The following is a 27,202-nucleotide window of genomic DNA, read 5'->3' as shown; positions in this document are numbered from 1 at the left end:
GCATGAACACCTGGGCGCGCGAATTCACGACACACTTCTCAACGGCTCTCTTATAAACTCGGGCAATCATTCGCCCATCAGAGTGGCATTCGGTATTAGCTACAGAAGGCGCGCAATGAGCTATAAAGGCCGTCACACTTAAACGAGAACCTGCGCCCCGGTTTCGCCAGCAATTTATTTGTATCGTTTTTTTTCTATACAAGAGATGTTGTTGGTAATTAAAGTGCCTTGCAGCTTAAACTTACAACGCAGAAACTCATATCCGAGATTTGAAAGATAAGAAGCCATCCGTAGTTCAAAACAGAGAAGAAGAAAACGAGATGACGAAAGCTGAAGAGTCGCCACTGCCAAGACCCGTGTCCTGAGTCCGGCCCCTCAGCCGTCTTTGGTTTCGTTTCGCGACTGATTATGCCCGTTACGAAGGAAGGTGTAGCACATGAACCTCCTTGAAGTTCAAACACCATGAAATGCTGAGCTCTACACAAGAGCCCTACATTAACTGGTAATACAGAGCTTGAAAAAGAGCCCTTGCTTTCAGGAGAGCTACCCGGAGGTTCATCTCTGCAATACGAATCGTTGCAGCAGTAGATGGTATACATGAGCGGCGTGTAACCTGCGGCCTTCGGTAGTAAATGCACCTGCACTGCGTGCACTAAGCATACGCGCAACCTGCAGGCTCTGCCCCCATATGATTTCCGCTGCATATTCGCCCGTCATACTCCTGCTTGATACAGACTGAGCAGAGCCGATCCGTAAGCCAAATAAGAGGCATATTCGGTTCCCTTTTACACGGACCGCGAGAGAACGGTCTATGCGAGGCAAGTGACAGGCGTCGTATATACACCAATACGAACAAAACCACGTGCCTTCACACGGCTCTGTATTGGGTCACATCTGCATGCCGTTCAGGTTTCCGGCTGGATTTGCACACACTGAAGTTCGGTCAATGCGTTGCTCGTTTTGCGCTCATAGCCAGTTACCTAAAAAGTCGAAATCAGGAACGCGAGCAGATAGATATAGCTTACCCTTTTAAACGACAGTTACTTCGCCAGCCTGCTTCCGAAATAGAACTCAGTTCTCATGGTTAGAATTTCGAAGCTTTGAAGGAAGTAATGACCGCGGCAGATTGCGTTGTCTGTAATTCATACTGCTCATACGCGATTCTCAAAGACCGGGAAAAGGTTGTATTTGGTGTATGATACAATTACCTTCGCAAATCCTAGCCGAAGTGACTGTCTTCACTACGTTGCTTCACATTTGCTTCATCCAGCTCGCAGTCTCCGAAGATGCGTTGCTTGATGAAGCGTTGCTTCATCCCAAAGGGCAGTTTAAATTAGCTCTGAAAGTTATGTGCTTCTTGTTTCCAACACAAATAACAATAGATCATAGCACTTTTCTGTCCGAAAAGAAAGCCTGGCGAGGAAACTTTCACTTCATTTCTGAATAACGACGTGCCGGAGGCTCGGTTTCTTGAAATTGTGAGAGCTAGTGCATTTGGGAAGCAATTAAGCGCAGCAGATAATGAAAATGCCAGCGCATGCATCAGTTCTCTCCATGCCCTAAAAACTAACTGTCACGAAATTCGTTCCTCGAAAGGCGACAGGAACACATTTTTAGTTAATGATGTCTTGCTTGAAATCACGAATCATGTTCCCAGATAGTCCATCGTAAAATCAGAATACGACCGCGGTTCTAGCAGCCACAAGCTGGGATCCAGTGTGAGCCGCGAGCTGTACTTTTATCTGCTGGATTTAAACTGAGCAAAGCAAGCTTACAGCTCACGCTGTTCTATGTAACAGCATCCAGCTGCCAAGCAACAAGAGTTAGTCCTGTTCATCCTGAAGCGTGGAGTCGGCTGAGGTAGAGTCCTGGTCACTCTCTGCGGTTGTGCTTGAAATGCGCTTGCCACGATAGATGCCTTCGCGGTGCCAGCGGGGCTTTGCCGAGTGTGAGTCCGTTTGGTCACCGTGACATAGACTCGCCCTGGGGCTGCGGAGTTCAGACACAAAGGTCTTTCTCACTAACTTGTGATCACTCTTGCCTGTATCATGCATGACCACCGTACCTCCGTAACTTTGAAAACTGCGCTAGGTGCTTGACAGGGGACTAAATTACACACTCGCTAATAATTTAGCCCAGTATAGTGGTCAAGTAAAATAAATGGTGAGTTCATAGCAATGGGCGAAACGATGTCACATCACTTTCTTAAACGAAGAAATAGTCTTTCTCATAAGCCCAGCCGACCGAGGGAACCTGCTGCTTTTTCCGCACCACATTTTGGCGACACCTTCGTGATATACCCTAGATCATCTCCACTACGCATCCACTGAGAGAATGCAGAAGGACGGTGGCGCCACAGTGCGGTCCCCAGCAATCATGCCTTGAGTGCTACCTGTCAGGCAGCGATAGCAGAGTATGCACTGCGAATTGCATTTAGTGAGAGCCCGTGGACTACATAGTTCTTTGGCTTTGATTACTGACTTATTTTTCACTGCGCCCAATCCTATAAATGTCTCGCGTGTACTGCTTCGTCGTTATAAATGTGCACATAATTATTGGAGTCGTCTTCCCAGACCTACGTTTGCAGCTTCTCACCGCGGTTGTGATTTAAACACCAACGAATATATATTTAGCAGTATATGCAGCGTACAAAACATGAAACGAGCATTCGCTGAAATCTAGAGCACCTTTAGGCAAATGCACATAACACCAGCGCAGATTGGCAAGTTTTTCGCCCAGTATGTACCAGGGGAATCGAACGGTTGCCGACAAAACATTTGGAGATTTGCAAGGCTGGTTTGCGTTTGGCAGCGGGTCAACTCTCCAACCGCTAACCACCAGCTCTATTCATCCAGGGAGATTTTGCCAATATCTCCAATGACGAGCCAGACTCGCCCAGCTCAATGTTGCTCCGCCCACTCCGCCAAAGAGTTGCGGTCGGCAGTTTCATTGCTTCCAATATTCAAGACTACACGGTGGTAGTTCTCTATGACAAACTCCTTTCACTTCTTAAGCAAGTTTAAGCCTAACAACAGTGATTTAATAATGGCCTAACACATGATGAATGTGGTAGCGGTGCTGTCCTGAGGAAAAAAGCTGCTTCTTGGCGCAGTTCTGACAGCAGCGTTGCTGACCATGTAGACTTTGTTTCCGACAGTGACACTGGCTTCGTTGGCAAGCTGGAAAGGGCCTCTAATGACCACAGAGTGACGACAACGGCGGTGACGCGCTGGGTAGTGCACGTAACTACTATTTAGTGTGTTACAGAATATCGGAACAAAGAAGTAGGCCTGATTTTGGTGCGTCGTAACCCATAACTGATATGCATTGAGGGAAAGCCGCCCGGAAGAGTAAATTATTCTTTTTCAATTTTCGTGGTAATTATAAGCAGAAACTAATGAAATAATATATTTTCTGAATCAGAATGACATGAAAAAAAATTATGGCTACAGAAAAATTTCGCGAATTTGGCATGTTTTCCTGAATATAATTGGGTGGTTAAAGAGTTAACACATGTGCCATCGCCCTCATATGCTCCAGAGATAACTCTGCCACGATTAGCAATGGATACTAATCCAGTTATTAACAGTATTTTCAGCACCAAATGCTGTACAGAGCGCGAGGGCAAGAAAAGCTGAAGGATAAAAAAATTGGCGGTGGTTTAGCTCCGGTTAAACCTGGAGTGACGCGATAGCTACCGCTGGCCGAGTGGAACTTGGTCACGTCACCAACCACGTGACGAACCACGTGATGAGCCACGGCGCCGCGCCGCCTGCAGTTGCTCCGCACCACGTGACCAACCACGTGACGGCGCCGCCACGCTGAAGGCTCGAAACGCTACCGTAATGCTGCCGTGGCTACAAAATACACAGTGCCTACCACATAAATGAAGATGGTTCACTCTTGCCCTTGCTTACATCAAGCACGATCCCTGAAACTTTGCCGCGAACTGAGCGTATTGCTAAAATAATGGCAGACGTCGAGAACTAGAACTATTTAATCCGCTAAGACGCCTAACTGAACGACAGTCATCACTTCATGCATCCAAGCATGCTTGGACTGAGAGTTTTTTTTTTTATTTCCAGGGAGAAACCTGATGCCCTGAGTGATTCACTGTTATATGTAATTTGATTTAGCGCATGTGGTAAGTTTGCTTTCTTGTGTGTTTTTGTGTTGCGAGAAAAGACGGTCGTCAATGTTAAGAATTCTGGTTTGAGTGCTTGCTATTTTGTTTTGCCTTTACTCTGTTTTCCTGGGCCTATAAAACGAATTATCGATGTTTGATCTATGTGGCGCTGTTTCCTCCGTGCACAGATAGTGTGAGGTCCCGAACCCACTCAGGTTCAAGAAAATGCCTTTATTCTGGATCCTTCTGTTTACTTTTTTAGTTTCTTTTACTACGAAACTGAGAATAAAACTTAGACTTCAACTATCCGCAGAGACTTGCCACTGTAGTCTCAGGATAGCACGGTCAGGCTACACAACAATGTTACTAAGCACGGCAAGTAGGTGCAGTTTAGACTATACCATTTATTATCTCATTGTCAGATACAGTCATATATTTGCGGCACATACAAGGGGTCTTGTTTTGCAACAGCTGTTCTTTTGTGTCGCTCCAGCAATACAACACCTTTTGTTCGGGTTCCGCACTTAAGGAAAAATCTGCCAAAATGAGCAGCCTTCAAGATAATACGCATGACATTCGACGGGTGGTAGCATTTGCGCTGACAACTAGCTCCACACAAAAGATACCTACAGACCTTATGTGCAAGGAACCAAACTTCCGCAAATTCACATTCATTTCACAGACGCACCGCCGCTTTACCACAATGCATTGCGAGTTTTGACCCCCTTTTGATGTGTGCAGAACATGCTTACTTCCGTTTAGCATTCCTCCCTGCATGTGCTCACATCACGAAGAATCAGTGCAGTTGGAGCTTCGCAAACCGGCAGTGCGTGCTGCCATCTAGCGTCATTCGGCACATATACACGACCACCGGTGCTATCCTGGCAAGCACCCGTGCGAACGCAGGCGCCGCCGTTAATGTCACTGTTACCGCGGTTCGCTGCGCCTTGTTTAAGTCTTTCACGGTCAGAGTTCTTGCAAAGGCATCCTCACTATGAGAGCTGTTGGGTCATTCCACGCCAAACGTCCCAAATGTTGCACTCGACTGTCTCCAATTTGTTCAAAAAAGTTCATGGAAACTTATCCTAATGTGCTTAATCAAAGTCTGAAATATTTTTGAAGATACAAAATTATTTGTGAGGTGAGGGCAGTTTGAACATTTAGAAAAGGTGACAAACCAGGCACTGCTCAATAATTAATAAAATTCAGATCTCTAGAAAACACTTCGCCAGATTTTTTTAATGAAATTCGCAGATAATGTCTTTCTATATAACTCGGAGCATGCGGCTTTATAGGCCATAAATATTTAAAAAATGTCAAAAAAGTATGAAAATGAGCCATTTTTGCCGTTTTTTGTTTTAAATATCAACTTGCTCTTGGAAATTCGGAAAAAATTGTTTTGGTTTTCTAGATGTTTAGTACCTATAACAAATGTTACAGGTGATGAAACTGCGTACATAGAAGTAAAAAATATACTAAAGCTTCAAAAAGTGCGTTTTGAGCCAGAAACACTCGTTAATTTCACCCTGAGGTGTTCCAAATAAAAACACAAACAATAGCGGAGTGCTTAGAACAGTTTATTGCCTTTAATTTCTGAAATTTTTCTCGAGGTAATTTTTCTTCGAGGTAATTTTTGTTGAAAGCGAGAAAAAAATTTTTGAAGTTGGGCTCACACACAGCAAGTTGCGTCGTCCTATAGCGCCCCTTCACCGCAGAACATGGCACCTGGAATGGCACAAAACTTATGGCCAGTAGCGAGTTAAGTAGAAGAGTTTATTGCCTTCATTTATGAACTTTTCATTGAGGTAATTTTTGTTGAAAGCGAGAAAAAAAATATTTGAACTTGGGCTCACACACAGCAAGTTGCGTCGTCCCATAGCGCCCCTTCGCCGCAGAACATGGCACCTGGAATGGCACAAAACTTATGGCCAGTAGCGAGTTAAGTAGAAGAGTTTATTGCCTTCATTTATGAATTTTTCATTGAGGTAATTTTTGTTTAAAGCGAGAAAATAATTTTTGAAGTTGAGCTTTCGCGCCGCAAGCTGCGTCGTCTCTTAACGCCTCTTCACCGCAGAACACGGCACCTGGCATGGCACAACAGTTATGGCCAGATAACGACTGCAGTTTTCCATCGCTCGGTGTTGTGCATTTTTAGGGCTGGAGCTAGAGAAGATATAGCGTGACATTCGGCGGATGGTATGCAATAAACGAGATCGTTTTCGCCTTCGAAATTCGAACAGACCCGCTTTGGTGCGGCCCAGCCAAGGGAAGAAAAACGAGGGCACTCAGCGTGCTGTCCCGCATGAACCAAGAGGAGGGATGACCAGCCGGCATGGCAGCCGTATCACAAGTGCTTTGTTTATATCCGAATAAGATCGCGGAGAGCGTGTGCCTCGGAACGTACGTGAAGGTGCAAGGTGCACACCGCTGCGGCGAGTAACGCAAGATGCGCTGGCGGTGAACGCGGGCCGCTCGCCCGCAGGTGTGTCGCTCGCATGAAGGTGCTTCGCCAGCATAGTTGCTTGTCTATAGTTGTCGCTGGAGTGTTAATGGAGAAATTGCACTAACTAAATCAAATACAGGCGCCGCGGTGGCTGAGCGGTTATGGCACTCGGCTGCTGGCCCGAAAGACGCGGGTTCGATCCCGGCCGCGGTGGTCGAATTTCGATGGAGGCGAAATTCTAGGGTGGATGCAGCTGGCAAAGGATAGGGTTAATTGGAGAGACATGGGAGAGGCCTTTGCCCTGCAGTGTGTGTAGTCAGGCTGATGATGATGATGATGATGATGATGATGATGATGAAATTCTAGAGGCCCATGTGCTGTGCGATGTCAGTGCACGTTAAAGAACCCCAGGTGGTCGAAAGTTCCGGAGCCCTTCACTACGGCGTCCCTCATAGCCTGAGTCGCTTTCGGACGTTCCACCCCATAAACCAAACCAAACCAAATCAAATACAACCAAGACATCACATCGGAACCAACCGAGCGTGAGCCACTGATGGCCACAAGGGTAAGATACCACGTGGGGCTGCTGCGTAGCGGATGGTTTCAGCACCGAATTGTTCTGGTCATTTCCAGATCGGCGTCTCACAAGCTCTTATGCTGGTGCTTACGTCTGACATGGCGCTAACAAGAATGACTTGACTGCGACAGAACCACACCGAACTAGCTCACATGGGCATGTGCTGCCCCTGCAACGTTAAGAAAATCTTTTCCCACGAATACCTGTTCGACTACTCAACTTTTCCATGCTTGCCTGCGGCGCAAACTTCACTTCAGAACAATAATTCTACATTTCGTCTGGCCACAGTATAAGCAGTGTCGTGCTCTGCAGTGAAGAGGCGTTAGGAGACGACGCAACTTGCGGCGCGAGAGCTCAACTTCAAAAATTTTTTTCTCGCTTCAAACAAAAACTGCCTCTAGAAAATTTTAAGAGATGAAATGCATTAAACTGTTCTACGTACCCCGCCATTGTCTGTATTTTTCATTGGACCACCTCATGGTGAAATAACGAGTGTTTTTGGTTCAAAACGCACTGTAAATTTAGTATTTTTTACTTCGATGTACGCAGTTTCATCACCTGTAACATTTGTTATAGGTACTAGATATCTAGAAAAACAAAATGGCTATTTCCGAATTTCCGTGAGCAAGTTGATATTTAAAAAAACGGCAAAAATGGTACATTTTCATACTTTTTTTAAGTTTATTATTTATGCCCAATAAAGCAGCGTTCTCCGAATTATATGGAAAGCATTATCTGTGCAAATGTCAATGATAAACTGGTGAAGTTTTTCTAAATATTTGAATTTTTTATTAATTATTGAGCTTTGCCTGGTTTCTCGCCCTTTCAAAATATGCAAACTGGCCTCACTACGAATAACTTTTTTTCGGGAAAAAGATTTCGGGCTTTGATTACCCACATTAGGATAAGTTTCCACGATTTTTTTTTTCACAAATTGGAGATGGTCGAGCGCAACATCTGGGACGTCTGGCGTGGAATGACCCTGTTATGTTTCGAAGCCTCCAATAGTACCCTTTAACACGTGTTAAACACCGGCGACCTAAGAGAGCCAAAAATCAGAGTTTAGAAGATCGCCGCACCACCTGTCGGCAGTAGCGTAACTGCGCCCAAGTTTCAGACTCCGATATGGTTTGTCAACTCCATGGCGCCTAGTTGCACGATCAGTCACACAGATACACTGACAAAAAATCATGATGTAACAGCTCTAAAGATATATTAGGAGCTAAACGAAGAAACTACGTCAGTGTTTCTGAATTTATTTGTGACGCATAGCACTATATTTTTTTTTGCAGTTGCTAGCTAGTGCCTCCATCTTTCAACCTCAGCGACGTAACCACAGGGACAACAGGAACTATGTTTAAAAGGCGAGTTTCACAAGTGGTGCACCGTCGCCGAATTTCACGTCTCTGCCTTTATCACAGGTTTTTTCATTGTTAACCCCATGACAGCAAGCTCATTCTACAAGAACGTCGAACACCCTGCACAGGCCACCCAAACAGCGTCATCCCGCATCGTGCCCGCACTACTGCATCTCAGATATCATTTTTGTCCACACAGCTCGCAACTGGAATGACCTTCCCTGCGACTTAGCACTAATCCCTGATCCAGCCCATTTCAAGACAGCATCGAGGAAGCCATGTCATCGTCATGATTCCCATGTAACATTCAATATTAACCGCTGTTCTTTACGCCCACCCCTCATGTAATGTCCCGCTGCAGGTACCCTTGAGATTCAAAAAAATAAATAAATAAATAAACAAATTAGGAGTTCTGTACACTACTACTTAACTTCAGGCTTCCTCACCTTGTGGCGTTACGGTCAACAGCACGGGGTTCCAACGTTCGCAGCCGCCGAATGTTCTGGACGTTACCCCATCTCAGGCCAACCGACACTCCGGCCACGAAAGAGAAGAGGGTCAGCATGGCCACGAGAGACAACGCGAGGGGCCACATTTGGGCCCAGCCACTGTCTAGGTTGTGCCACATGCCCCGCGGGCTCCCCAGGAGACTCGAGTCCTTGTGTCGCTCCGGCCCACGAATCTCGCCTCCGGGAGCGCCGGGGACGGGGGTGACGCCGTAGCGCCAGGCGCCTTTGAAGGGCACAAGGTGAGAACAGCAAATAGATAACCATCCGTGATAAAAATTGTATCTATACACTGTTTTACATTTCAAATGTGCAAAATGATTTATAATCAGTGACATGCATTTTAAACAGACGGTAGAGTTTTAACATAGTTAAACTATGTATACGGGCGAAAGCTTGTGTTTAGCCTCACTGGTTCACGGTTTTCCATTGCTTTGCTCGGTCGTCGCTACGTCTGGCGATCATACTCGACTTGAGATAAGCTCTAATTGAGGTTAAGCTGATATGATCTGTTCGCGCCGTAGATGGAAGTTGGTGAAGACAGCGATGATGAAGTTGAAGAAGACGGCACTGCGCAATGCACAGCGCGAGAGTTTGTTGCAGTTTAACACGAGAAGTGATCGGCTGCGGCGATAGCATAGTGCTCTCGTTTGCGCCACCGTGGGTTCGAGTCCTAGTCGCAGCAATATTTGGTTTATTTATTTTTTCAAGGTTAACGTTAAGGCTTCAGCGATGGCTCGGCTTTTTCAGCATTGATCATGAAGTAGAGCTTTCGCTCTAAAAGGAACAGAGGTCAGACGGCCGCAATAGACGAATCGGAGGGTCGCTCTAGCGGTACGTATCATGGGATTCTCTTAAATAGTGGTACAGGCGGCGAGATGCACGGTTCTGCTAAAACATATACCCTGTGCGTAATAATGTGCTTTTTTGACATTCAGTGTCTACAGATGATGTAGAAGCACAGCACAAAAAGCCGTCATTAGGGAAGTTTGACAAAGCCGCAGGCCCCAGATAATAACAATGGCGGCTTCGCTGCAGCTCAACATTCGCAAAACATCCGAGCCAAAACTTATAACACAGTGTAACCATGACGTGACGTTCACATCACAAGAAAAAAAAATAAGAAGACTAAACACGAAGAAAACTGGGGAAATGTGCACTTTTAACCTGACAACCTTGACAACGGTATCGAGGCCACAGAGAGCTCTTAGAGGCTCCGTGCGCCACCTCCCATGGAAACAAGGGTGAAGTGGCTGTTCCCGGTGCGTGGCTAAGCAAAGTCAGCATCAGACTTGGCACCGAAGAATGCGATGCGTGCCTAAAAAATCTAGCCTGTTTAGGTTACGGCGTGCGCATACTAATGCCATGACTTTTACATAAACGCCACCAAGAATGCGTCAAACTACGAGCAAAAATTGCTTCAACGCGCGGCCTGACATTGCAGAATGCCCAGCGCCGATCGCGCGTCGAAATGCAGACGACGCCCTTTTTCTGTGCATTCTGAAATTGACACATAATTTACCTTCGCTTCATTGAGGACTCGCACAGTCTAAAAAAAAATTCTTGTGCTCTTTTGTTCCGCATATTCCTGCTCTTAACAGATCTGTGTAATGTCATTCACCATTGTAAGCCTATCTCGGTCGGTGTTGAAAGGGCCACTGTCCTATCGGCACGTAGTGCAATATTTTTCAAACTTTTCAGCCTCCCTTTGCACGTAGGAATTAACGGCTATCTTTTCTCACTTCATTGACAAGGACGCTTGAATTACTGGCTTCCCTTTATTGACCGCTTTTAACGTGGTTCCTGAGGCAGAAAGCAGCATTTGGTCGTAGCGGCCACGGCATTTTCCAAATGTTATATTTTTTCCCCGCATTCATCAAAAAAGAAAAAACACCGGTTCACAAAGCAGCGTTCCATAAATTCTGGTAGTCCAGAATTCAGAAGGTGTGTTTGCAGCACTGGCAAAGCCTGCCGGCGGAGCACCAGGCGAGAGCTATTTCTGCCCAACGCAGCCACGGATCCCACAACCATTGATAGCACAATTCAGCATGACCGCAGGGCATTGAGGAATTAAAACCTGCATTTTGGACATGTTTCGCGAAATAAACAAATATTTGGGAGTTGCGGTCTTGTTTTCATTACAGATTTCCATGACTGAATTCTTTTTTGTGTTCCAGGCCAAGCAGTCTCAATTCGTTAGCGAACAATCTTCAATGCTTTCTCTAAGACGATTTTTTGTGTCTGGCATTTGCATTCCTGACGGGTGCATTCCCTGCAGTGGAAACGCTTTGTCATCTGTATTATCAAGAAACCTTAGCCTCGGCACGCCGAGAGGCGAGAAATTCGACCAAAGCTTTGTCCCACTGTGCATTCCCCTACTGCAGGAAACAAAAGTGGAGGTGCCCTCATAAGCCGCTGGCTTGGCAGCAACCACAGGGTGTCATTGCTGGGCAGCAGCACAGTGTCGCAGCTACATGATATTCACTAACTGATTCCATCTGTACCCCGATTTTAAGAGCTTCAAGCATTTTCGCCCTAATCGGCATCGGCAAGCTGAAGACCGAAAAAAAAACACGACATACCATACACGCACAACAAATCTTGCAAATCTATGAATAACTCACACAATAAAAGAAACAATGCGCTATTTCTCGCTTTGTGCGCCAAGAAGCCGTAAAGTAAGCTGTAAAGCGTCAAAATCTTATTTCATGCACATACATAGAAGCTTCGTGTTGTTACCAAAACTATGAGCCATCTTAGAGCTCCGAACGGCACCCTTCGGCGACATGACTTCGAACACGATGAGGCTTGGCAACAGCGCAAAGATGTAGTGCGAAAGGCAAGCAGAGCCCAAGAACGCTGCAGTTTCACAGCGTTTATGAATGGTTCATGGATAGAGTTCGTGGTGCCTCTTCGTCCATCGTCTTGTAGCAGAATGGCTGCCACCATCCTGAACGCCGGCGCTACCAACGAGGCATCGTGGGAATCCATTCTAAAGGTGTAAACTCTAAAACTTAGATATTGAGGCTCACTCTAAAGACGTACTTCTGCCATGATGTGCGGACCCACGGCTGGGCGAAGGGCAGGGCGTCGCAGGCGCAGGCGGGTTGCCCTTGACACCCGTCGCATGAGCACGGTGGTCCGGAAGCGTAGTCCGGGTCTTACTTGCCATGCCGACCTGCCTGCGGTGACTAAAATACCTCCGTTCAAAGCACGCGTTCTGAGTTTGCTAAAAGAAAAAAATGGGAGGCGATCAATGGCTCTGTTCGTCGGGAATGAGTGAGCATAACGCAGTTTTATGACACATGCAAGATTCATTTATCCAGGAACCTTTCTTATACCATTTTACCACACACACACACAGTCACACTCGTTGCACACATCCGTCACGTCCGCGACAAACAAGTTAAGACATGCCGCAAGCAGATATGGCAAAACGCCCGTACCCGCCGCGGAGGCTCAGTGGTTACGGCGCTCGGCTACTGATCCGGAGTTCCCGGGTTCGAACCCCACCACGGCGACTGCGTTTTTATGGATGCAAAATGCTAAGGCACCCGTGTGCTGTGCGATGTCAGTGCACGTTAAATATCTTCAGGTGGTCGAAATTATTCCGGAGCCCTCCACTACGGCACCTCTTTCTTCTTTCACTCCCTCCTTTATCCCTTCCCTTATGGCGCGGTTCAGGTGTGCAACGATATTTGAGGAAGATACTCCGCCATTTCCTTTCCCTAAAAACCAATTCATATTATTATTATTAAAACACCCGCCACGCCCACCCTTCTTCTCTAGTCACCCCTCCTCTACCACCACGTCCGCCCTTCGCCGCTCTGGCAGCCCCAAGGCCCTATGAGGGTTTTATTTGCCTTCCACAACTGTTTCTTTTCAAGATCACATATAGGTGCAAAAGAAAGGAGTATGTTTTGGTTCGAGCGTGGTTTTTCTTATGGGCACTGACCAAGCCGAATCCGAGGCGTTTTACGTAGGCAAAGTACTGAACACTTTTAGGTACGTAGACGACTTTTTAATTGTTTCGACAAAACAGTCACCCTTGACCTACACACAAACTGTGCGGAAACTTCTATCTGATTTTAAACAGCATGCTAATCATGTAGATTTTACCTAACAGCTCACGCAAAGGAAATAATTTACATTTTATACATATTGACATAACCCTTACAAACAAAGCTGCTTGCTGGATGTATTGTCCTCGTGCTCGCAAGGAACTTTTGCCATACGATTCGACGCACTGAAAAACGATAGAACGGGCGATTGTCACGATGTGCCTTGAATTCGGTCTAAAAATTCATGCAGTCAAAGTGCAGACTCTTTAATGAACAGATCGAAAGCTAATATAGGCCGGCTCTCCTACATGAGTTTTAAACTCAGTCACGGATGCGTTGCGGGAAAAGGGTAATAAAGGAGCGAAATAAGCAGCGAGGAGGGCGAATTTTCCAGTCAATAAAATTAGACAGGTGGTGATCCCTTACTCCCACAAAGTTGCTAAATTTTATGCATGTGGTTGTACAAAGTATAAAGTTCCTGTCCTTTTTTTCTTTTGGCCAAAAACTCACATCACTGATTGGCGTGAATGAGCCATGTAGTACAAGAAATAATAATGTGAAAAGAAGCAAGCAAACACCTTTTGTGAAGTGTACTACGGGGGCCAAATGACCCATAGACAAATCAAGCAGAAGTAAGAATGACTGCCAACGAAACCATTAACTGTCGTCGAAAAATGGGGCAGGTTCAATTTCCCGCATCCACTGCATGGATGCGGGAAGGAATAACAGAAAATAGGCTTCAAGATACGAGTATTTTAAGCCCAAGACACGATTGCACGTGAACTGATGAAAGCGCACCAGATCAGAAAAAGTGGGAGCGCCAGCATTAGCGCCACATCGCTAATTATTTATAAAAATCAGCCACTTCTCAGGTATCTTTGAAGGCATTATTGACTGATGTGGGTACCCTCCAATGTACTATCCGTTTTCTCGCGCGTCGTCATGTACTTGTTTTGTAGCGACAGCTACATTACGGTAGTATTTCGAACCTTCAGCGCGGCGGCGCCGCCACCCTGTGGCTGCGCTGCGACCCTGAGGCTGCGCCGCCACCTCGTGGCTGCGCCTCCACGCTGTCACGTGGTTGGTCACGTGTTGCGGAGCAGCTGCCAGCGGAGCGGCGCCGTGGCTGATCACGTGGTTCGTACGTGGTTGGTCACGCGACCAGCCACGTGGTGCGGAGCAGCTGCTGCTGCCGGCGAAACCGAGCTGCCACGGCTGTGCGCATGCGCTGTGTCAAGTAGGACGAAAATGAAGAAGGAACGCCCAGCGAAACGGAGCGGCGAAAGACTGACTGCAATTCAACTGAACAAGTTCCACTATGTCAGCTGTAGCTATCGCGCCACTTCAGGTTTAACCTGAGCTAAACCGCCGCCAATTGTTTCCTCTTCCGTCTCCCTCCACCACCACCTCAAGGCTGTATGATCAACCGCTTCTGGTATATCAAAAATTACGAGAGCACCTAAGCCTGCTTCAGTAAAGAAATGCGGAAGCCCTAGCGTTTGTTGCTGCTGGTGAGTTAATAAGCTGCTGCTTTTTTGTAACTGGGCGCTTCTCTTTTGCGACTAGGTTTCTTCGTCACATGACTTAGTATGGCGTCAAGTATTTTTCACAAGTTCAAGGTTCAAGGTTGCTTTTATTGCATGTTTAGGGTACAAGATTAGAAAAACTGCCGGTGGTCTAGCTTTGGTTTTTTTTTTATTCAAGTTACTCACAGGCTCCTTTACATTGGAGCATTGTGTGAGTGGGGCAGTACATAGAAGTTAGAGAACAGAGCAAAAAAAGACAGAAGAAAAAGGACAGAAGAAAAACAAGAAAGAAGTTAGCAAGAGGCACTCAGAAGAATACAAATAAAGTAATACAACACACAATAATTACGTGTTTCAAAATGTGGCAACATGGAAATGGAACACGATTTGACAGAGAGGCTAAAAAGTGCACAAGTTAGTTCACACTAAGCAGCAATAAAACATTTTTCGCAAGAATACACAGAACTGAGACAACTAGGCGAAGATTGCGGTTATTTTATCACGAAATGTAGCAGGATTTCTGGTATTAGTAGCATCGTCAGGAAGGCTGTTCCAATAGTTTATGGCACGTGGGAGAGCAGACATGTTGAATGCTTTTGTATGACCAAAAATACGCGTAAAGCTGCTATGATTATGGAGGCGATGAGATGTGCGACATGGCCGTGACAAAGGTAATGTGTGACTGTGAAGACTGAAAATCATTTTATGAAATAAGCAAAGAAGGGCTACGGTACGACGTGATTCTAAAGACTCAAGTGATAGCGATAACTTGATCTTAGTGACGCTGGAATGCCGGTTATAATCACGAGCGATGAAGCGTGCAGCACGGTTCTGTATAGATTCGAGATTACGTGTTAGATACGCTTGGTGAGGTGACCAGATGGGTGATGCAAATTCTAGTTGTGGGCGGACAAACGTCTGGTAGGCTAGTTTTCGAGTGTCAGATGGTGCACCATGAAGATTACGCTTTAAGTATCCAAGGGTTCGTGAAGCCTTAGCTGTAATTTTATTAATGTGTGTCGACCAGGAAAGGTTTCGGTTTAGGTGAATGCCGAGATATTTATATGAGGACGCTGTTGTCACATGATTACTGCTGGGCGAGTAGGTGAAAGAAGAGTTTGAAAGTTTACGGCTGAAAGTCATTAATTTACACTTATCAGTGTTGACCGGCATTAGCCACATGGAACACCAGTTTGTTATATGGTCTAGATCTTTCTGTAAAGCGATATGATCGGTTTGATTAGAAATTCTGCGGTAAATAATACAGTCGTCAGCAAACAAACGGATGTTAGAGGTGATGTCGGTGGGCAGATCGTTAATATATATTAAAAATAGTAACGGGCCCAGGACACTGCCCTGGGGAACACCGGACGATACTTCAGAGAGAGAGGATGAACAATTATTTATACTGGTAAATTGTTTGCGAAATGAGAGGAAATTTCTAATCCATGATAGCGTTAATGAGTCGATATTTAAAGCAGAGAATTTGGCAATTAAACGACAATGTGCTACCCGATCAAAAGCCTTAGAAAAGTCGATGAAAATGCAATCAGTCTGTTGGTTATCATTCATGTTAGTCAGAACTTCGTGCGTAAATTCCATGAGTTGAGTATCGCATGACAGTCCTTTTCTAAAACCGTGCTGATGAGGGTAACAAAAGCGGTTTTGTTCAAGGTGCTGCGCAACATTTGAAGCAATGATATGTTCTAGGAGCTTACATGCAATACTGGTTAAAGATATAGGTCGGTAGTTACTGATGTTACTTCTGTCTCCGGATTTGAACACGGGGATGACTTTGCCTATTTTCCAATCAAACGGAAGTTCACCTGTAGATAAAGACTGCTGAAAAATGTGATACAAGATTAAGCTGCTCGAGTTTATAGTGTGTTTAAGAATTTTGGCGTTGATTCCGTCAACACCAGAGCTAGTGGACATTTTAAGGTTTTTGATAAGTGACGCGATGCCTTCAACAGTTAATTTGATGGGGGTCATATATCTGTAGTCGACTTCGGCGGTGGCAGGAATGTTAGAAAGATCTTCATGGGTGAACACTGAAGTAAAATAATTGTTAAAGCTGGTCGCACTTTCTTCGTCAGTAATGAAATTTCCGGTATTGTCCTGTAGAGCGATTTGGGCATGAGTGTTAGTTGGGGATATTGTACGCCATTATTTTTTAGGGTTGTTGCGCATAAGGGATTGAAGATCATGAGAATAAAATTTATGTCTCGCTTTACGAACGGCACGGCAGTATTGTTTTTCGCAGTCTTTCTGTTGCAGTTTCAGAGAGGGAGATCCAGATTTTTTATTGCTTTAAATAAGCGCTTCTTTTATTCTTAATTGTGCGAAGTGACCTATGATACCATGGCTTAGAAATGTTGACCCGAAATGAAGTTTGTGGTACGTGAGCAACCATTAATGACAGCAACTTTTCTTTAAATAAGGTCCAGTTTTCATTGACGGTACGGGAAGAGAAAGTGGAAAGGTACGAGGAGCAAAATTCTTGCAGACCAACGTTAAGAGCTTTGCAATCAGCTTTTTTATAGTTGAAGATGAGCTTAGACGTTAGATGCCGCGTATGTGATGGAATGCTAACTGCAAAATTAAGAATCAGATGGCCACTGAATCCCTCACTGGTAGAGACGATGCTTGAATTGTCGGGGCATGAAGTCAAAACAAGGTCAAGAATATTCGTTCCGCGTGTAGGTTGGTTTACTAACTGAGTTAAAGAAAAATCTAAAGTTAAGTCGATGAAGTCTTTAGAACAGCGAGAGTCAGAGGTGAGGTTAGACCAATCAATGTCCGGGAAATTGAAGTCCCCCATCAGAAATATATTAGCTTTAGGAAACTTGGTCCTTATGGCACTGAGGTTATCGCGCAAGTGAGATATGAAAGCAGCGGAGCTATCTGGTGGTCTGTAACATGCACCTATTATTGAATTAACGAATGATGACGTAATGCAGATCCATATAATCTCAAGGAGACTGGGTAAATTAACAAGATGAGATGCTATACGCTTCTTGACGGCTATTAGGACACCTCCTCCTTTTTTGTTTTCTCTATCTTTGCGGAAGATTATGTACTCGTTGGTATCGGGCAGTACCTCAGTGTCAGAAATATCAGGATTAAGCCACGTTTCAGTTAATGCTGAAATGTCACACTCACTGTTATCCAGGTATGAACATAGTTCAACACGTTTGGGTAGCAAACTACGCATATTAGTGCATGATAAGTGTAATCGTGACGGCGTGTGATTACGACAAGTAGAGTTTGAATGATCGATTGTACCAGCTATCGTTTCCCTTGTGAGCTATCTTGTAGATCGAATGACGCTCCCAGATGCAACATCAAATACGAAGGTGACGTCACCGATGTGCAGTCTGTCTACGCTAAGTTTATATGTGGCGTTTTGTGACTTCGCAAAATCAAGTAGGTGTTTCCTTGATATTCGTGTTTTTAACGAAAAATCTTCTCGTACAGCATAATTTGTATTCTTGAATTTGGGCCCCTTTTCCAGAACGAGCTGTTTGTCTTTGAAAAGTGCAAATTTAACAATGACAGGTCTGCATTTGCCTTCCTGGTACTTCCCGAGGTGATGTGCGCGCTCTATTTGAGACGGCTCGACTGTTACACCGAGGGTTTCCGAGCATAAGTTTATTACTTTTGTCTCAGCGGATGACCAGGTTTCGTCAGAGGTGTCAGGTAGGCCGAAGAAAAGGAGATTGGAACGGCGTAGACGGTTTTCGGCGTCATCGCAGCGCGATTCGATAGACTTTAACTTGTCCGAGATTTCGAGAGCAACCTCGGGCGCCTGAACTGGTGAAGCACTACTGTTTTTTAGAGCAGCAGTGTCCACCTCTAGCACCCGAATTCGAGCTGACAGCTGTCTCAACTCGACATCAACGGACGCCTGCCAATTCTTTAAAGCGCGAAGGTCGTTGCGGATATCATCCTGGCCTAATTCAATTCTTTGCACAGTTTGCAAGACAGTTGCTAGAACTTCATCCGCTCCCGGGCCAGGATTCGATTCAACATCCCCTGACAGAAGCAATAGGATTCTACACAGCAGGTTTTTTACAAACTTGTCACAGTTCATGAAAGCAACAGACCACTCACTGGGGCACAACACCACAATAAGAAAACGATTGTCGCTCTTTACGCGGCAGTAGGAGCAGTCAAGGTAACTGACCTGAAAGAGCAACATCGGTGAGCGCTCCATTGCAGTCGTGGTGCTGTGCCCCAGCGGGGCGCGGTGAAATGGCGGTTGATATACTGTGCATCCTGTGGTGATAGCGTCGACACGTGTGGTCCAACCCGGTTGCCAGCAGAGGCGGTGGCAGCTGTCCAGAAGTGGCGACCGCTTCCAGTTTTCGCGTCCATCATGCCCGGTAGAGCTCGCGCAGGATTTTGCGGACTGGGCCTCCAGAGACGCGCCGAGAAAAAGGGCCACCTGAAAGAGCAACATCGGTGAGCGCTCCATTGCAGTCGTGGTGCTGTGCCCCAGCGGGGCGCGGTGAAATGGCGGTTGATATACTGTGCATCCTGTGGTGATAGCGTCGACACGTGTGGTCCATCCCGGTTGCCAGCAGAGGCGGTGGCAGCTGTCCAGAAGTGGCGACCGCTTCCAGTTTTCGCGTCCATCATGCCCGGTAGAGCTCGCGCAGGATTTTGCGGACTGTGCCTCCAGAGACGCGCCGAGAAAAAGGGCCACCTGAAAGAGCAACATCGGTGAGCGCTCCATTGCAGTCGTGGTGAACCCACAATGACGCGATAGGTACAGCTGGCCGAGTGGAACTTGGTCCCGTGGCCAACCACGTGATCAGCTAAGGCACCGCGCCGACGGCAGCTGCTCCGCACCATGTGACCAACCACGTGAAAGCGTGGCGGCGCAGCCACACTGTGGCTGCGCCGCCACGCTGAAGCCTCGAAATGCTAGCGCAATGTAGCTGTCGCTACAAAGCACTGGAATAAAGAAGGAAGTCCCGAAGTCAGAGACTGTGGACGGCACCTCTTGTAAGAACAATTGTTAAAAAGAATACACAATCAGCAGATGCAAAAAAATTTAAAGTTGTTGGCATCAGTAAAGAGCAGTGAGTGCGAAAGAATGCAAACACTTATCTGAATTAAAATTGTTTGCACACCAAATACCGTACAGAACAACACAAAACAAAAATCATATATTACAATGATATAAGTGACAAGACTAGTACCATTTGCCGTGAGAAAGACTACTAGGAGGATTGTAAAAACTGACGAAGAGCGGATTTAAAGGCACAGATAATTAATGATTGCTTAATGGTAACTGGTAATAAGTTCTATAATGTGGTAGCATAGAAACGGACTGTTTGTTTTCCGTAATTAGTGTTAGGTTTAAGAGTACGGGTTATTATGAGTAGCAAAACGTTTGTCGTTGCGACGCGCATTTTGGTCGTTGGTAGTAAGCGAAAAATGACGTAGCTTTCTAATAGGTTTTACATAAGGGTACATAACCCGTAGTCGATTATTTTCGGCACCGATAAAATATTGTGTAATAGGAGCAGAAACAGGGGCATTTGCAGAGTAGTGACTATAAGTGATAATGCGGAATGCTTGATTTTGGATAGTTTGCAGAGAAGATAATTGCGAATTCTAAGTGTTTTCCCCATATGATGTGCCATACTGAATGTGGGAGTGGATGAACGAATAATAGAGGGGAATGAGAATGAGAACATAAAAATACGGGCGAACTTTATTTAGTACTCTAATACCATATGCCATTTTTCAGGGAATAGATGCGATGTGGGTCTGAAATTTAAGTTGTTTGTCCAGTACTCCACCTAGAAAGAATGCGTGATCAGCTGAAAATATTGAGTTTGAGCCTATGCTAAAAGACGAGTTTTCGCAAAGAATTTTATGAGGTGACCTAAAAATTAGAAAGCTAGATTAAGATGCATTAATGGACAGCAAATTATTTCTGCACCAATCGAATCAATTCTGTGCACCAATGTTAGGTTTATCAACCACATTATTTATATGTGAATCCGAGGTTAAGATTGTTGTGTCCTCAGCATAAACAAAACAGATGGAATTATGCAGACACCTAGGGAGGTCATTGATATATAATAAAAATAAAAGAGGGCCAAGAAGGAAACATTGCGGAACTCCAACGTTAGTAGTCTTGAATTTTGACAATCTTCCTGAGATGAACACAGCTTGTTTTCTATTAAATAAATAGCTTCTGATTAGCGAAAGTGCAGACCCAGTTATGCCTATAACGTCAAGCTTGTTGAATAAAATAGCATGGTTGAGGGAATCCAAAGCTTTGGAAAGCTCAATAAATAATACACCGGGAATGTTACCAGCGTCGATGTAGGATTTAATTTTATCGGTGAGAGCGATCACAGCTAATTCGGTGCAGAATCCCTTTCTGAAACCGAACTGGTTATTTGAGAGAATTTCAAATTTTGTTAAGTAGTGGTTAATTCGGATAAAAATGACTTTTTCAATAATTTTGCTGAAAAATGATAAAATGGTGATAAGCGGCAATTAGAAATGATTTGTTTATCTCTCTTTTTTAACCTGGAATTAGCTTCGCCTTTTTCAACGCAGTAGGGAAAGTGCCCGATTTCAAGACCAGGTTAACAATACGGGCGAAGACATCGCAATTTAGATGCGCAATTAACTTAATATGGGATGATTGTATATTATTGAGACCTGGACTGCCGTCTTTCAGATTCCGTATTATTTTGCCCCTTTCATCAGGAGAGACAGGGAAAAGAAAAATGCTATGGGGAGATCGTTGTAATGTTTGATTAGCGGCAGTATTTAAAACTCCTGAGGCTAAAGAAAAAGAAGCAGTGAAGGCTTAAGCAATGTCTGTGGGATTTGTATATGTTTGTTGATATGGGAGCTTTCGGGTTGTTTCTGTTTAGGAAGGAACAAATAACTTTTCATTGCTTAGGAACGTTATTTCCGGCGCGATTTATTTCTCGTTCATAGTACTTTCACTTCGCTGTCCTAAGGAGCACGCCTGAGATATCACGTGATACTTCTTGGTCGCATGAACTAGTATGACGTCACACTCTCTGCAACTATTTCTGAATCACGTGATACTTCTTGGGCACATGACTTTAGTATGACATGATTTTTTGCAAATTATAATTACATGACTTTTATCGAGTAATATATAATTTGGCATACACTACGTAAACTTGTATACACATTTTGCGATCACATGAATTAGTCATGACAGCCGCCGTGGTGGCTGAGTGGTTATGGCGCACGGCTGCTCGCCCGAAAGACACAGGTTCGATCCCGGCCGCGGCGGTCAAATTTCGATGGAGGCGAAATTCCAGAGGCCCGTGTGCTGTGCGATGTCAATGCATGTTAAAGAACCGCAGGTGGTCGAAATTTCCGGAGCCCTTCACTAAGGTCCTTCATAGCCTGAGTCACTTTGGACGTTAAGCCCCATAAACCATAAAGCAAACTTATTTATGGTGTCATTTGACTTATAGTCGTAATAAGGGAGCTAATCACTCATTGGCATCCGCCCAGGCGCAGCCAAACGGCTACAAAGGAAACCTCCCTTATAACAAATTTACTCCGCCTTGAAGGATTCCCCTAAAACGTTTGACCATGACTTAAAGTTACTCTGTATGAATTTGGTGAGAGGTTATACGGCTTTGGTATGATGTTATAATTTCGTACCACGGCCAGCGGACAACTTGCAGCGACGCCTTGGGGCGACAACTTCCGTCGACGGTTTTGTCGCGATAGCTACATTACGGTAGCATTTCGAGCCTTCAGCATGGCGGCGCCGTGGCGGTGGCGGCGCCGCCACCTTGCGGCTGCGCCGCCACGCCGTCATGTGGTTGGTCACGTGGTGCGGAGCAGCTGCCGGCGGCTCGGCGCCGTGTCTGATCACGTGGTTTGTAACATGGTTGGTCACGTGACCAAGTTTCACTCGCCCAGCTGTAGCTATTGTGTCACACAGGTTTAACCAAAGCGAAACCATCGCCAATGTTTTCTGTCTCATGAGCCATATAATGCTCTCGCATTATTAAGGAATTCCAAGCAGCGCACGTCTGATTTCCTTTTTCTGTCTGCTGTCCTTTGTTGCGTTTGACCTTATGCGCGCTTACACGGCTCCGCTGTCACACGCTGACGGAGATTTTTTTATGAGCGACCGGAGAGCAGTTTTTCACGTGCACTGCGCTTCCATCAATCCAAATTGCCATCAGACTATGCCCTGCCGCATCATCCCTTGCAGCCACCATGGGTGATGGCCCAGCCTTCAGTATGCCTGCATGTCCCTGGCATAATTCAGAAATCTGTGATACCGGTTAGCGGACTGAAGCAACTTGCTCTTGCCTACATCTGGTCAGAATACCAAAATTGTGTGCGCGTATACACAGATGGATGTGAGTCATCAAACCATCAACAGCAGCTTTCGCAATCCCCGCTCAGCAGACGACCCGCAGATTCATTTAGGACACAAGTCTACTTCAACCGCTGCGGAGCTTGCGGGCCTTCTGGAAGCGATCCGCCACATCTGCGGAGAACCGCCTCAGGAGTGGTGCATTTTCACTGACTGTAAACCTGCGCTACAAATTTTGGGATGCTTTCTACACCATCATCATCATCATCATCATCATCATCATCATCATCATCATCATCATCATCAGCCTTACTACACCCACTGCAGGGCAAATGCCTCTCCCATGTCTCTCCAATTAACCCTATCCTTTGCCAGCTGCATCCACCCTTTGCCTGCAAACTTCTTAATCTCATCCGCCCACCTAACCTTCTGCCGCCCCCTGCTCCGCTTACTTTCTTTTGGAATCCACTCCGTTACCCTTAAGGACCAGCGGTTATCTTGCCTTCGCATTGCATTCCTTGCCCAAGCCCATTTCTTTCTCTTGATTTTTACTAGGATGTCATTAACCCGTGTTTGTTCCCTCACCCACTCTGCCCGCTTCCGATCTCTTATCGTTACACCTATCATTTTTCTTTCCATGGCTCGCTGCGTTGTCCTTAACTTAAGCTGAACTCTTTTGAACTCTTTTTTAAGCTGAACTCTTGAACTCCTACACCACACCGCCTACCAAGTTCTGGCTCTTCATATCATTAGTCTCCTGTCATTTGCTCAGGAAAAAGGCCACCGTATAGTGTTTCAGTGGATCCCTGGACACTGCGGGCTCTATGGAAATGAGACCGCCGACGCTGAAGCAAGGAGCACCTTCAGCAGTGGCCTGCGTACCGCTGTGCCGTTCTCTAGACCGGACACCACTTGTCTCCTTTCGGAATCAATGAGGAGTGCGACGGCTAGGTACTGGGCCCTGCCAGACACTCGACACATAGCCTTAAACGGCTAGATCTGGCGATGACCTTTTCTGTTCATGCGGAATATCACGCTCTATTGCACGCGTAATCCATAGATTACGTATGAACATCGCCTTGCACTTGATAGGACTTGCACTTGATAGGACAAGCGGACTCCTCGGAATGTACCACATGTGGTGCGCAAGAGACTATATAACATGTTTTAGTGGTATATCCAGCATATACACGCGAAATATTTATGCTTGCATCTGTTTTGAGGTCTATGGACACAAGGACCCTCTCGGAGGATTTTATCCTCGGCGCTTGGCCAGATAGTTTGGAAACTGTACAGGCAACGCGAGAGTTACAACGCTTTTTAAGCGACACGGACCTTGTCTCGCGTTTGTGATGTTACAAAGTGTGCATTTTTTATGTATTTTTTCATCTGCCTCCTCCCATCATCATCACCCCTCATCGTGACCCTCTTTTTTCTCCTCTTCCCGTTCCCCAGTGGAGTAGCAGGCCAGATATCTTTCAGGCCAACCTCTGTGCCTTTCAAGTCAATAAACCCTCTCCCCCAAGCTAAGTGATGCACCAACGCGCCCAGCAACGTGTTTTAGTATGTTGTCTCGAGTGCGCACTCTCTTTTCTACGCTTGCTTTTTCCTCCTCTCCGCTATCCGCGCGGCCTCACCCGATGGTTGATTTTTGCCACCAGGGTACCTCTATTGCTTCGCGCAATAAAAGGGTTCGCAAGACATTCCCTAGGGCGAAGCAGTAGTAAAAATTGTTATTGGTGTTGTGTTGGGTTTTATAGCGCATAGGCAACAAAGGCCACCATGCGCTAAGTTCGAGGTATAGGAGAAATTTTCTGGATAATTTTATAGAAATGTGAAAAATCGTCGGTGGTGTAGGGTGCCTAAATAGTTATGACTGCCTCGTGATGACAAAAGAAAAAAGTTGGCAGTGGCTTAGCTCGGCAATTCAACGATACACGTAGCGAGAAGTACGTTTCCCTGGCAGAGCTTGTTATGGTCACTGTATGTTTAGAAAAGATACAAATGGGCTCCAGCTCGGCAGCTATGCGCCGTCTATTACGCTCGGCTTCCTGGCATCTATCTAGTAAGCTGTTCCTATCTCTGTTCGGCCGTCTCCGCTGCTCTCTTCACCTTCTGACGCTCATTCCCTCTTTGTTGATCAGCCAAGTGCCAGGCGACAACCTCATAATCGGAAGAATTAATCTTCTCTTGACTATACCGCCGTTTAGCAGCGGCTCGACTCACCCTCTGTGTATCCGTATCAAACGTTGTGATATATAGCCGCCCATTACATCTCTGCCTTTTACACGCAATGCTGCGCATGCGACGCGCGGTTCGGCTGATAGAGCTGCGTGCGGCGAGGCGCGCGGCGCACCTGCGGGGTCTGCCTGGCTACCATGGTATCGGCGCATACGCACAACTGTTCATCCCCATGACGTCACGCACGGCTGCGACGGTGGAGCGGGCGCGCGGCCGCGGCGACGGCGAAGCGCTCGCCGCACCTGCTGCTTCTTTCCGGTTGCCATGGTAACGGCACATGCGCAGAACTGTCCTCTCCGGACCACAGTGAAATTCTCAACTGGTAGCCAAGTGTAGCTCTCGCTGCAAAATTTAGAATTTGGTACTATTAAATGTTTTTATTTTGGGTCGGGAAACCTCAGCGGCCATCCTTGCTCGACCAAGGATCTCGAGGCTCCCAACCAATCAAATAAACACCTCAGCATTTTTCTCTGGAACGAGAAATGGCTGAGGAGTATCAGGGAAAGTAATGGGTCATGATGTAAATTTTTTAAGAAAACCAGTTTCTGCTAAAAAACTAAAAACCCGTGGCATGTCCGTAATTCCATTATCACTCAAGAGCAGTGCTGGGTTAAAATGGATGCATTGGTTATAAAACGGAGAAAAGCACTTTTTCACAGCTTTTCCACTTTAGAACATATAATTAAAATGTTTTTAACAGTTACTTCATCTCCGCATGTACAAAGTGGTTTGTCTTCTTTCGTTAGCAGAAAGTTGTGCGTAATGTGTGTGTGGCCTATACGCAGACGGCAGATAAGAACTTCCTTGAAACGTTTCTGGTGCATACATGACTTCCATTCTCCTATAGCTGGTTTTCTTAAGTGTAGTTGATTTACTTCGTTTTTCGAAGCGGACTGCCATTTTTTCCTTGCATTACAATGTAGTAAGTTCATGCAATCCATATAGGGCATATTTACATTTTTAATTTGCTTGCCACAAACTTGAGCAGCACACAATTCTGCTCTTTTGTTGCCGCTTATGCCGACATGACATGGTACCCAGCAGAGTCTTATGTTTTGTCCTTGAGCTGTAGCTGTTGTAATGCTGTGCGTGAGGTCGCCACACAGTACAGTTATTGCAGTTATAGAATTAAGGGCTGTAAGCAAATTTAACGAGCCTGTGTAAATAGTACTTTTGGCCAGGTTCTCATTTACTATTTTTTCTATGGCTACACATATAGCGTAACATTTCGCCATGAAGACGGAAGTGCATTGTGAAAGTATTACCATTTTATTCCATTTCTCCTGTACCACTGTGCTTGTAACGTGAGCATCTGTTTTTGAAACATGCCTATAAAAAACTGTGAATTTAGCGAACTGTAATAAGGGAGTAAATACTCATAGGCATCCACCCAAGCGCAGCCATATGGCTACAAAGGAAAGCTGTACAGAAACTTCGCTGTTAAAGAAAAATTCGTCCTGCTCCGGGGTTCGAACCTGGCACCACTGCTTCACCGGAATAGTTCATTACCGAACTGTTCCTCAAGTGTAAGAAATTCTTGTATTGTATGTTGTTGCTGAATTGCCTTTTTTACAGACCTTCGTAAGAGAGAAATCACAGATTTCAGGGCGGTATTGGACCATGGCGGCAGTAAACCTCGCCTTCGAGCAATGTTTGGCAATATGCCTAGTACACCGAGGTTTTGGCACATCTCTTCAAATCGCAAAAGGAGTCGCCGGGTAGCTTGCGGCTTGTTGTTAAAGCGTCTTCTAGAAAGGAATCTTGTAGCGATAGGGTAATGTAGATTCTTATGCAGAAAGCGGATTTTCAGAATGTACAAGCATGCGAGCATAGCTCTCCTAGCTGTAAGCGAAGGTTCCTTGGTTCCTCCATGGAGACTGTTTATGGGTGATGTCCTGTCTGCCCCAGCGGAGAGACGCAAACCTAAATTATGTACTGAGTCGAGATGATGGTCTGGCTAACTGTCACAAAATTCGGCGCATCATCGAAAAAACCGGCGTTGCGTGTAAGC

General features: G+C 45.7%; 1 protein-coding gene across 1 annotated transcript in view; it reads right to left on the bottom strand.

Moving 5' to 3' along the window:
* Positions 1-1,823: 1,823 nt before the first annotated feature.
* The window catches only part of LOC144133953 (uncharacterized), a 44,865-nt gene continuing 19,486 nt past the window's right edge, over positions 1,824-27,202 (bottom strand). Inside the window, exons 2-4 of the mRNA XM_077666996.1 lie at positions 12,056-12,201; positions 8,951-9,236; positions 1,824-1,989 (exon numbers count right to left, since the gene is read on the bottom strand). Of these exons, the coding sequence (XP_077523122.1) occupies positions 1,824-1,989; positions 8,951-9,236; positions 12,056-12,182 (579 nt within the window). The 5' untranslated portion in view covers positions 12,183-12,201. The remainder of the gene's footprint in view (positions 1,990-8,950; positions 9,237-12,055; positions 12,202-27,202) is intronic.

Source organism: Amblyomma americanum, chromosome 5 (genome assembly GCF_052857255.1).
Source record: "Amblyomma americanum isolate KBUSLIRL-KWMA chromosome 5, ASM5285725v1, whole genome shotgun sequence".
Lineage (NCBI taxonomy): Eukaryota > Metazoa > Arthropoda > Arachnida > Ixodida > Ixodidae > Amblyomma > Amblyomma americanum.
The sequence above is the reverse complement of the archived record's forward strand: the minus strand, read 5'-3'. Positions and strand labels throughout refer to the sequence as shown.